Source organism: Alternaria atra (assembly GCF_907166805.1).
Source record: "Alternaria atra isolate CS162 genome assembly, contig: 22, whole genome shotgun sequence".
NCBI lineage: Eukaryota > Fungi > Ascomycota > Dothideomycetes > Pleosporales > Pleosporaceae > Alternaria > Alternaria atra.
This window is the reverse complement of record NW_025091320.1, coordinates 610,562-622,873: the sequence shown is the minus strand read 5'-3', so window position 1 is coordinate 622,873 and position 12,312 is coordinate 610,562. Positions and strand designations below refer to the sequence as shown.

Below are 12,312 nucleotides of genomic sequence, written 5' to 3'. Positions count from 1 at the left end.
AGGTGCAAAGTTGACGCTTGGGCCAACTCGCACTGATTGGCCGACAACCATGTGGGATGGGAAGAGGAAGGAGCATATGAAAGTGTACAATTGATATACAAAAAGTCGGAGATATAGCGTCGCCGCAACTCCCGCTTACACCTACATTATGCTGTCTACCCAACGCCGAACCCATGCATGCGATCAGATCAAAAAAGGCCCGTCGTAAGCTCCATCTTCTTCCTGCAGCCGTACTTCTTCGAGCGTAGGAACGGTATTGGGCTTGTAGAAGCCCAGGAGCATCTCCATGTCCTCCTCGGTCATGGAGCAGAGGTCGTCAAGGGAGTACTGTTCGCAAACCTTTGACATCCTAACAGGCTCTGAGTCAGCGGACATGTTGGGGGTAAGATGTAGGAACGTACCACTGCATGCGCTTAGGTCCCTCCTCGATGTTGGGAGCGACCTTTCGCAGCTTCCTTCGGAGCATTCCGACTCTTTGGACGGCGTTGCCGATGTTGTATGGGAGCCCAGCTGCTATCTGCCTCCTTACGATGTTGGCTAGCTTGGGGCCATTGCCGTTTGTGCTGACCATGATCTGCAATGGCCCATCGCGATGCACGCTGCCAAAGTAGAAGTCGCACTCGGGTGGGACATCGGCAATGTTGGCCGCTATCCGCCTTTCCTTGCATAGCTTGTATATCTGCGACGAGGCTTCCGGGTCGTCGACGGCAGTCAAGACCATGTCGACGCCATCGAGATCTTGCGGTTCGAACTTACGGTCGACATAGTCGACCTGGCCCTGCTCTATCCGGTAGGCGACTTCTTCGTTGAGGCCATCGCGCGGAGACACGACGGTGATTTTGGCGTCGGCATTGAGCACGTTCACGATGCGACCAGCGGCGACCTAGACTTTTGTCAACCGTCAATACTTTGTAGGGAGTCATAGGGGTGGTGACGTACCTCGCCGCCGCCGACGACCAGGACGCGTTTATTCCGAATCTGCCATGCCAATATCAGGGAGCCGCCGCCTTGAATCTCTGGGTAGGGTCCTTTCATGGTGCGGAGAGTGTTGCGGAGATGGAGCAAGCATGCAGCGCGGAGATAGCCATGTCAACCATTCCGCGTCATTGCCAAGGCCGTGCAGAGGAAGACTCGCCGGGCTGGCGTCCATGTAGAGTTTTCTTATCGCATGCCATTACTCGTCGATACCAAATCACGCAATGCTTGATTCCCTGCAACTAACAATGTCTCCATCGTGCGACCACGGAGCGGAACGCGTTTCCAAGATGCCGGCATGTGGTCCTGCAGCGCACCCTTAGCGTCCCTTGCAACGGCTGGCGCGCCCAAGACCCACTCTAGCCTACCCATCCTGGCCCATGTACATTCACGACTCCATAAGACACTCCCGAATATGACCTCCCGTAGGTCTCTGGGCGGCGGTCGTGTACTGGGCAGCGGGAGGAACCTGTCGCCCGCCGCTCCACCGCCGCAGCCAGCAGCCGCCGTCCACCGCCGCAATGCGAGCCTGCTATCGCCCTCGGAGAGCTCGGTGTCGCTGAGCTCGCAGACGTCCATCAGCCCAGCCAGTACCGCAGAGACAAGGGAGGACATCAGCAGTAAGGTCCTGATTGGGCCGACTGAGAATGCAGCGGCGAGTGCGTCAAGTAGACTCGTGTGTCCGATATGTAATGAGGAAATGGTGGGTTCATAGCACCTGCTGCAGCGTGTACAGTGATCTGACGTAGCAGGTAACATTACTACAACTGAACAGGTACTTGCCGCTCATAACAACCCAATATGCTATTCCTGACTAGTATTAGACATCTCGACGACAACCACCAAAACCTCGTGGTCGAGGAGCAGGATGAAGTCAAGAACTGGTTCGAGGCGCAGATGCACAAGGCGAAGAAGTTCCAGCCTCTCGCAGTGCTCAACCAGAAGCTAAAAGGACTCGATGTCTTCGAATCCAACGATGCCCCTACGCCGCCTCAAATCTCCCACTCCGCTAGCAGTTCGACTGCCCACGTCGCCTACGAGCCCGCGCCCGTACGCCGAGACCCAGAGGAGGAAGTCACGCGAGCACATTGGCAGAGGCCTGGATACCGCGATGTATGTTCAGACCCGGTCTGCGCAAGACCTATCACTGCATCACAAATGGCACTAGGCGGGAACCAGCCAGCGGTGAACTGCAGGCAGTGTGGAAGGCTATTCTGCGAGGAACACACCATGTACCAGATGAAGTTGTCGCGGCAGGCCAAGCATGACCCCGTCAGAGGCATCTGGTGCCGAGTGTGTGAGACATGTTACAAGTCAAGAGACGGTTACAACGACCACCACGGCTTCGAGCGCGACCACTTCGACGAGTTTGCCAACATCAGACGGAAACGGGTGGACAGGGAGCGCATGGAGGTCAGCAGGCTTGAAAAGCGCCTCACCAAGTTGACACAGCTCCTCGCCAACCCACCGCCAATAGAAGACACACCGACTACAGGGGGCTGGTTCTCCTCATTGGCAGGGGTCAAGAATCATCGCAAAGCTCTGGAGCAATCCATTATAACTTGGGAGGAAGACGCGAAAGTGGCCAACTGCCCCTTCTGTCAACAAGAATTCTCCACATACACCTTCAGAAGATCCCACTGTCGCATGTGCGGGCGCGTAGTCTGCAGCGACCCGAAGACTGGATGCTCCTCGGAGATAGGCCTCAACGTCGATGCCAGCGCGCAGAAGACTGAAAAGGATGCAGGCCAGATGAGTATTGACGTGCGCATGTGCAAAGACTGTCAGCACACGTTGTTCGCTAGAGGCGACTTTGAGCGAGAGCTAGCCGATAAGCCCAAGGACCAGCGTGCATACGAGAACCTTGCGCAGTTTGAACGAGGTATCCGTTTACTTCTCCCACGCTTCCATAAACTATTGCAAGCGCTTCAAGACCCGGATAAGTCGCCTACACCGCAACAGTTGACCGACGCAACCAAGGTGCGGAAACGATTAATGGACGGCTTTGCACAGTTCGACGTGGCCGCGAAACGCATACGAGACCTACCTACCGACTCGCCGACACAACAGAAGCTACAGAGAGCAGTATATCAGCAAGCTTACAGCTTCTTGAGCTTACACATGTTGCCGCTAAGAGCCTTACCGAAGATCCTCAAGCATGCAGCTCCGCAGGGTCGATCCAACGGAGGCGGTGCTCTTGCCTCGATCAAGTACAACGATCGCTCCACAGGTAGTGTTGTGAGCAGTAGCGAGGTTTCCGCAATGGAGTCGGAAGAGAAGGAGCTAAGAGAACGACTAATTGTGCTTGAGGAACAAAAGTTCATGGTATCCGAGATGGTCGCAGATGCCACTAAACACCGGCGATTTGACGAAGTCTCGAGCTTGGCCCAGAACTTGGAGGACTTGAATAAAGAGATTGACCACATCAATGGCCAACTTGGACAATTGGACTTTGCGAGTGCGTACCAGGGAGGTATGGCTAGTCCACAACCTGGATGAAGAGCTCCGAGTATATGAAATTCCAGAACCTTGATTGGTCCCGTCATCGGGCATGGTCAAATATCGATTGCTCATGGTGCCGCTACGGACCGATGAACTCCACAACCGACAACGCAAGAGCCACGTCGTTGGGACCAGAATCCACGTTGTCGCCCACTGAGGATCACAATTCTGACCGCCTGCACACATGGATTGGACGCTATGCCTAGTCGTACGCGATGGCTTCCGCGTCGGTAACAGGAATGACGGGTCTTCACATGAAGACGGCATTGTAGGGATTGGAACAGGACAGGTCGGGCCTTTTGTGAGTACCACGTCTCACATAATATCTATAGTAGTACACAGAGCAAAAGGCAAATGAGATACCTGTCACCAGTGCGCCTACAATTCCTGCAACAATAATTCAATGATATTCCATCTCACATATTCTCGATGCTGTGATATTATCGATGATGATTTTAACCGCCCAATCACTACACTGCGCATGGCCTCCGTCCGCCATCTAATATCCACCACCACCTGCACTACCATCATTTATTTCGACGTCACTCTCCACCAACGTCACCTCTTTCAATGAACCTCATCGTCATCCCTACATGGCAACCTAAACAGGCAACTTTACATTTCAACCGTTGAAAACGGTGCCAACTTTTTGCCGGGCCCAACAGTTGCAACTTGACTCGCCACTGCCAACTTTGCCAGCCTACTTTCGGCACGTCATTGCCCCATTAGGAAGTACAGGGGCCATACACAGGCCCGATTCGAGTATTACGGATCGACAGGGGAATGTATTGGGAAAGGATTGATCGAAGCTAGGTAATTCTAGGAGTTTGGGGCCGGAAAGGGTCGCGATGGGGGTGCGTAGGGCTGAGTTGTGGGGATCGGGGGAAAAGAGGCATTGGTGGTGGAAGTGAAAGTTTTGGGGAAAACAACCCCAATCTGGCTCCCATCGCATCGCATGGTGCATTTCGAAATGGGGGAGCAATTTCTCGTTTGCACTAAGCAGTGTTGACAACTTTGGCAGAGCAGGAGATTCATTTACAATGCTGTCGAAGACGTGCGCAAAGCCGCTGAGGAATAGGCGGGTTGAGCAATAAAGGTCAACCGCTGACATCATCAATGGTAGCGTAGTCTTCGCTCGCTGGCAATGCTGCGTGTTTGTCGCTGGGAGACAACGATTACTGTTTCTGTATGCGCCAATGCTCGAGATGTAGAGTAGTGATGGGACGCAAGTGAGTTTCCGGAAGATGGTGCGAAAATGTCGCAGTTGATAAAAATTTGACTCTTGATTTTATTGAGGTGTTGTACAATCTATCAGAATGGGAATCTATGCCTTCGTCTCAAATTGGCGCAGTGTTTTTGTCTACCCTCGAGGTAGTCTACACTTGGTGTGCGTTCAATCCCCACCATCGCCTGCACCGGCTTCGCCCCTTTCAACACTGTCATCACTCGTCGTGCGACGGCGAACACCAGTACTGACCGAGTGACCTGGCTTCGGATGCTCGCCGTGTTCAACCAACGGGAAGTGCAGGCCAGGCTTGCTCGCCAATGCATCCCTAATCTCGTCCACGCTTTTTGCCGCCCATCCTGCACTGCCCAAATTACTCAACGGGTATAGGAGTTGATTGTCCGGATGCATGACCACCTCCTCAATACTCGAAGCTGGCTTGCTCATGATGATATCTACATCTTTCCTGATCTGCAGGCAGAATGCGTCGAGCGGCAAGTCGTTCACATCATCTCCGAATGGGTTTTCGATTTCGCGGCCGATAAGTGCGATACCCAGGATGATATATGCCGCGAAGACGCTTGCTGGGATGGTAATATATCCCAAGAGCTTGTACAGCTGGAAGGGCAGGAGAAGGATATACACCCATGTGATTTGGCTGATGGCAATGCTATACGCCAAGGGGAGGGGAGTTGAAAGGATGCGTTCAGTCCCGGCGAGTACATCGTTGAAGGTGGTGAGCGCATTGAGGGATTGCGTTTGATAGATGGAAACCTTGAAGGTGCCGTTGTCGTAGATTGATTTCATGTAGACACTCAAGTGGTTGAGGATCTCCAGAGGGAGATTGCCAAGTGGGACACGCGAGCGCTTTAATAGTTTCCGCGGGTTCGACTCGGCCATGGGAAGCCCGAGGAACTGACCTGCCGTCTTGAACATATTTGGCTTCTTGGGAGTTGGCTGATCGGCATCTCGTGCATAGGTGTCCAGGTGGCCGACGAGATGCTTCAAGTCATCGTAGTGCACGCCGGGCTCAAATCGAAGCTTGTGCTTGAGCGAGACTGCGTAAGCGGCGATCAGGTTAAGGCAGTTAATTTTGGCCAGAAGGTCTTGTTTGCCGAGCTCAGCGTCCTTCTCGTGTCGTTCGTCAACGTGAATCCAGATAAGACGTGCAAGATTCTGGGACACAAAAGTGAGTTGTGCCCAGTATTTGCGGCCGTCATTGTAGCGCTCGTAGGCCGTAGAACTCCTGAAGCTCAGCGCCAGACCGACGACGAAACCAAGAACGGTAAGCAGGAGCTGGTTGACGCTAACTGGAGGTGGTTAATACATGTTGTAGGCTAATAGAGCAAGTATGAAGCATACGGTCGTGTACAAACTTTGATATCAGCGTAATCATGCTTGACCAGCCGGCTACGAAGAGCAGGGGCAGGACCATTTCTGGTGTCACACTGCCATGAATGCGGAGAAAGACAGGCCATTTCGAGTGATGATCGAGGTCGCGCGGTCCAATCTGGTCTATGTTAGTGGCTGTACTGGTCGCCATAGGGGGAAAAACATACGAAGTAATCGTCAAACTCCTTGTCGCTATCTTGCTTCTTCAGTGGCGGCCTTGTGGATGCACCGTTCGTGCCATTCGACACATTTGCCGTGCTTTGCATCTTCTCCGCCATCACGAAGTATCGTCACCTGCAAAAAGGATCAAGTCAAAAGTTGAGTCTGATAACCCTTTGGCATTCGAGGTTGCGGCACCCGAGCACCTCATATCGTGTCGCGTGCCCCTATCCCTGACCGTTTCTCCTGCATGCTCTCGACCATTAGAAGTCTGCAGTCCAGACCTGGCGTTTGAACAATCTCTACGTGGCGCCGTACGTCCAATGATACAATCATGGCGATACTGTAAATGGCAAGGCTACGATAGGCGGTTCCAATCGAACGCACTCTGTAGCGCGGGAATGGTGAAGCATAGCCTCGATTCAGATGCCTCCCGTCTTGGCAGGGCCCTTCTGCGGGCTTATCCATTGTGCAACGCGGGATGGAGATGAGTTGCTGAGCCATAGTTGCTTCTGCCTCGGCAGGGTGTTGTCTCTATGGCGCGAACGCAACCTCTATATCACAGTGTGTCCAACATCGTGTCAAATGTGGGGCTACCGTACATCAAACCTTGCTTCCTGTGCGCACATTGCTGTGCTTTTTGGTTTTGAGAATCACCTGAGTAGGTGTCGGTGAACAGGCAATCAGTGCACAGATTGGATCGTCGACCAGGACAAATTGTAATTTGCCCACGATTCAAGCTTCAGATGTGCGAGAAGGTCGAGATCTTGTTCTATAGCTTGGCAAACTTGGCACTGGCACTGCTAACAGGCATCGCCATAATCGCGGCCCATTGGCTGCTTAGTTGCTAACTTGGTTTCAGCCTCATTGCTCGCACAGCCACTATGGCTGTGCACTCAATGCGCCTAACGTGGAGCGGACGCGATGGACGATGAGGGTGGTAGGGCTGGATGTGTGGGGATTGGGCGATGACATAAATGCTGGAAAACACGGCTAGCATTCTACATGCTAACACATATGTTCTGGCTATGTAGTTTGCCAGTAGTAAGAGATTTTTGGGTATGTATCTGGAGTATTGAGCATTGGCGACTTGGTAAGGGTTGGCGATGGCAAATAACCATCCATTCCTCTATATCTTCATTCGTATCCTGTAAACATCAGCAAACTCGAACACATTCAGTCTCACCCCAACTCACCTTCAACTCGTATTCTATTCATCTTGTTCACCTATTCGTCTATTCCCATTCTTCTCCTTCTTATCACTCGACCTCCACACTCCCAAGTCCCACTTCTCCTTCTTCGCCTTTGGTTTACTTTGACGTTCCTTGATCTCTGCTATCCGACTCGTTATCTCTCTACCCATTTCCCCCAGGCATTTCGCTTTGGCGAGGAAGACTTCGGATTTTGAGGGTACTGGTGTCAGTGTTGGGACGGGAGCAGGTGGAACCGAAACTGATTTTGGCGACAGTTCTGATTGTGGAGGCGGAAGGGCTTCCCGCTCAAATTGCTCCGGTTGTACCTGCAGGTCGTAAGCCGGGAAAGACGCCATCATCGCCTCCAATTGTGCGTCTCCTTCTGTTACCGGCAGTTGAGGTGCAGGGATACTCTGAACGCTCGATTCCCTACCAGACGACCTTGGTCCCGATCCTGACTCCTTCTTGCTTCGAATCTCGACTTCCTTAACATGGGAAGCAGGTTCGACGGAGACGTACAGGGCCTCCCCTATGGAAGCATGCTCGAAAGTGGAGAGGGAGGCGAGACTGTTCATGCTGGAGTAAAGAGATGGTGGTCGGGGATTGACATAAGACGTTTCGTTGGCTTCATCGCGGGTGCCGCGACTGGATGGTGGGTTATGGATTGGTACCAGGGCTGGGGGAGACGATGTTGAGGTTACGCAGCGGTCGCGGAGGGAGAAGAGGGATTGGCTGTCCTCGTAATTGTGTATCCGGCTTTTTGAGTCCTCGTTGATGTTTCGGTGACGGGTGCGGCTAGCGACATGTTGGGGAATAGTGGGATCCTGTAGGCTCACTCGCGCATACTCTCGGAGAACGGAGTCCTGGTCTGATTGTAGTTCCAGAAGTGACTCGCGGCGCGAGCGACGGGGATAGAATGAATGCTCATTTTCCCCTTCAAAATGGAACCTTAACATGGATTGAGAGGGTGATGGAGCGGCAGATCGATGCACACGCGTTCGCACATTCCGTGACAACTGGTCATCGTCGTACTGAGCGAGTTCGTATCGCTGTGTCGAATCCTCACCATTTTCTCGGCCCCTTCGTTCATGTGTATTAGGTCGTCTGAGCGAGTTCTTTGGCGAATCTGGTGGTGTCATAGGAGTTCCAAGATCACGGGCTGCAAAGTCGTTATGCTTCTCCTTATGGGACCGGTTCTCAATCATACGCCTACTTTCCACTCGATCTAGGTCTCCAGCTGATGGGGCTGTGTCTGAAATCCAAGTCCGTTCCGCCTCCGTCTTCTTTTCATGCGCCATTAGTATTGCATACTTCATCAGCGATGCCGCGCGTTGTGGTTCCGCGTTCGTCCACGAAAATTCCTCATTGCGGATTGTAAGGCTGAGTTTGGAGCCTTTATTAGCTTCCTCCTTGGGCTCACTGACGGCTTTGCATGCCAGCGACTTTAAGGAGCTCTTCCGATTCGGAATCTGAGGAGAGATTTTAATAGACTCTTTCTTCTTGAATATGTGCGCGAACTCTTGCTGATTGAGCCGAACCCTCTCGTTCTCGGTGCGGATTCGGTCGCAGCGAGCCTGCCTATCAGACTTGTGTTTCTCCTCGTCATTGAAGACCCTCCGTGGAGGTTCCGAGTCCGATGATTTGCTGTGAATAATCACCCTGCCTTGAGGAATAGATCCGCAAGCAAGCCACTCGCCCTTTTCTCCGAGGCCATTGTCCATTAAAAATACTGCTTTCACCTCTTCAAGGCAAAACCACAATATCTCTCCGTTGTGAACGTCCTCCGACTGTCGGCTTTGTTGCTCAAACCAGACCGGGATGTGCACACCATATTCTACGCATATCCAGGCAGGCGTCATTCCGGTCGTGTCTATCTCTACCTTCACGGCATCGTATGGCTGGGATTTTCCTCTCACTTTTTCGGTGTGAGGGCGCTTTCTCGAGGCAGTATCTTCGGTCTCGTACAAAGAGATGAAGCTGGATGCGACGTTGCGCTGGAAGTGTGCTTCGATACTTGACTTGTTGAGCGCATCGTAGTTAAACTCCTTTGAGGAGTGTATGTCGTCCACGCTTGACCATTCTATGACGATATGGAGGTGATTGGGTATGAGATGGCGTTTCGTGAGGAGGGCGGCAGGATAGGATCGTGGTTGTTCGATGGACCTGCGCATTGTTAGTCTTGTCACCGTGACTGACTGTAGTGTTCGTATGTATTTTCCAGATTTTTCCTATAGCAACAATGCATCCTGGAGGTGTTCGCAATATCGCAATTTTTGGAATGTTAAATTGTAATATTACGAATACCCTCAAAGTACCTCGACCCTAGAATTGATTTTGGCGAACATGAAATCGAGGACTTACAGAGACATGATGGACAATGATGAATGCAGCGATGCTACAAAGTTCGCTTGAGATTGTGCAAGGTAGATAGGAATATGTTTGCGTGGTGTTTCAGGTCTGGTAGTATCTATTCTGGTTCTAGTGTTCGGTCGCGAGGAGTGGCCATACAGCAGCCGACGATATGGGATCAAGGGTCTGTAATGGAGTGGTATGAAGTGGAGCACCTCGCAACCTTGCACGCCAAACAACATGAAGGATATCATGGAAGCCACAAGAGAACAGAGCCTGTGTAAATGAAAGTTAATAGGGTGTGATAGCAATAAGTATTTGTCGCTCTAAATGCGACGTTCGATCGTCTTGGATCGTATGGATAGTTGTGAAAGATGCGCGCTAGAGTTGCAATGTCGGTACATGGTCCTTGGCTGGCATGAATGATTTGACTTACATGAATTCTTCCTCATCTGCAGACCCGCCCCTCATGTTCCCGTCTACACGGTTCGCGCTAGTTGACTCTAGCACTCGACGCCACTCATCTGCTCTGAGCTGCTGTTGCCTTATGTTCTCCGTCATGGGAGAGCAGAGCTTCGTGTTTCTCTCATGCGAGGCCCATTCTTCATCGCTTACTCTGCCCGCAGTCGATACACTATGCCCAGCTTGGTATGCGTTGAAGCCGCCGCCATCTTTCACCCAGACTTGGAGTAATCCGGAGATGAAAATCTCCGCTATTCGTGCTTGTTCTTCTCGGAAGATGAGGTACACGATGAACTGGTGCATGATGAAGTGCTGTTCGAAGATACCAACATTATGGAGGTGTGTGCATATGTCTTCAACAAGATTCATCACATAGTTGGATGACTGGTGAGCGCGATGCTGTGCTAGACGTTTGTGAGACTCGATCGAATATCCACACTCACTGGGAGGATACCGGAAGGGCGTATCGCGTAGCGATGCTGGTGTCTCGTCACAACGTTTCTGGACACCCTGACAGAAGAGCTCTAGAGTTTCGACACGCTTGTCCGAGCGACTAGTGGTGTGAAGATACTTACGATGACCTTTTGCTGACTGGTGTTGTGTCACCCATGGGCGGGAAATCTTGTCTATCTGCCATGCATGCTACGAAGTTTTACCTTGAGATAGGTAGTCGATCACAAAGTCACGGATTTTGAGATATTGATTAGGTGTAGGCGCGTTACCATCGCGGTCAGCCAGCAGATGTATGTATATAGATGGCTGATTTAGCGCTCTCTCCAAGACGGCGACGTATTCCTGCTGTAAGCTAGGTTCAGTCTGCATCCTGCGCACTAGGTTGCCTTGGGCTGCCGCTGCCATCACCGATGGTGCTGAAGCGAGGATTTGAAGGCATTTTCCTTTATGCATCTCACGGTCTGTTGCGTCGATGACAGTACTATTCTCGTATTTAGGCATCTCTTGATCCATAACTTCGGAGATGATGGATTCGTAGTGCTGTTCGCGATGAAGACGCGCCCATCTCGCGCGTTTGTCGTCGAGTGACTCTTGTATCAACTCCAGTCCGCCAGATTCTTGAGAAGTTGTGCTATAGGTGTAGCTTTTAGTCCTTGTGGTTACCATCGATGGAAAAGCTGGGTTCGGCAATTGAGTAGGAGAACGTGGGCGAAGCTTAGAGCGATACAAAGACGGGAGTCTGTAGAGTAAAGGATACTGGCAAATGGTAAGGATTGGATGTGAGTTATGAGTGGTGTGTCGGTTGTTGAGTTTTGATAGCTTGCAATCTTCACGAATAAACATTGAAGTTACAGTGGCACCACTTGTGCCTTCCATCCTTCTTGTGAGCCCTGAGCGGTGGCATGTTCGATATGCAGATGTGAAGCTGCAGTGGAAGGAGCGAAGATGCATACTGTATCTCAAATCAGGCCAAAGATGCTGTCAGAAAAGAAGATAGGTGTACACGTAGCAGGTCCAAGTCTGATTTTTTGTCGTGGTTTTCTGCTCGTATAGTGGTACAGAGCTCTTTGTTGGATTGTCTGTGTTATTTACGCAATGGGATAGTTTCAAAGCTCTGCCTTCGCTTTGGTATGTCTCAAGAGTCTGGTTTCGCAGTGCTACCGTGTCTCTGTACGATCAGGCTGACTTTATGATGCATGTCTATAATTTTGAGACCTTCTCTGTTCTTTCGGTATGTCTTGAACATGGCCGACCGGCCGTACCTTGGCAGGTCCAGGTTGAAGGGCTGGCATCGTGGAGTATCAGGCCGTGTCGGTGCACGTCGACTGGGACCAGAATAGAGCCATGGGCCTTTTTGCGAAATGGAGCGACCGATTGGAACGCCAACCGTCATGAGTACAGCAGAGACGACGCAAGGAGTGTTGTAAATGAGTTGCAGCTGGTCGGGAAGTACAAGTGCCGGGGAAGTGTGGCGTTTGTGGCTGGTGCAGTGCGATTGACTCAATGCCCCTCCAAAGTTGTTGATAGAGCCCCTCCAGCTGCACACAAGCTCCACAACCTCAAGTCTTTTCTAGTAAGTCACGATACCCCACGCGTTCTTCC

General features: G+C 51.7%; 4 protein-coding genes across 4 annotated transcripts; 1 reads left to right on the top strand and 3 right to left on the bottom strand.

The window, feature by feature from the left end:
- Positions 1 to 183: 183 nt before the first annotated feature.
- ALTATR162_LOCUS2964 (uncharacterized protein) lies at positions 184 to 1,035 on the bottom strand (the record flags this gene model as incomplete). The annotated part of the gene is made up of 3 exons (XM_043310570.1): positions 184 to 349; positions 402 to 883; positions 940 to 1,035. The coding sequence occupies 3 exons, from the start codon at positions 1,033 to 1,035 to the stop codon at positions 184 to 186; spliced, it is 744 nt and encodes a 247-aa protein (XP_043166505.1).
- Positions 1,036 to 1,776: 741 nt separating this feature from the next.
- On the top strand, positions 1,777 to 3,474 carry ALTATR162_LOCUS2963 (uncharacterized protein; the record flags this gene model as incomplete). Its single annotated transcript, XM_043310569.1, has 1 exon — positions 1,777 to 3,474. The coding sequence occupies one exon, from the start codon at positions 1,777 to 1,779 to the stop codon at positions 3,472 to 3,474; it is 1,698 nt and encodes a 565-aa protein (XP_043166504.1).
- Positions 3,475 to 4,870: 1,396 nt separating this feature from the next.
- Positions 4,871 to 6,372, bottom strand: ALTATR162_LOCUS2962 (uncharacterized protein; the record flags this gene model as incomplete). Its single annotated transcript, XM_043310568.1, has 3 exons — positions 4,871 to 6,012; positions 6,065 to 6,212; positions 6,262 to 6,372. The coding sequence occupies 3 exons, from the start codon at positions 6,370 to 6,372 to the stop codon at positions 4,871 to 4,873; spliced, it is 1,401 nt and encodes a 466-aa protein (XP_043166503.1).
- Positions 6,373 to 7,463: 1,091 nt separating this feature from the next.
- On the bottom strand, positions 7,464 to 11,376 carry ALTATR162_LOCUS2961 (uncharacterized protein; the record flags this gene model as incomplete). Its single annotated transcript, XM_043310567.1, has 4 exons — positions 7,464 to 9,609; positions 10,232 to 10,661; positions 10,701 to 10,844; positions 10,914 to 11,376. The coding sequence occupies 4 exons, from the start codon at positions 11,374 to 11,376 to the stop codon at positions 7,464 to 7,466; spliced, it is 3,183 nt and encodes a 1,060-aa protein (XP_043166502.1).
- Positions 11,377 to 12,312: the final 936 nt, after the last annotated feature.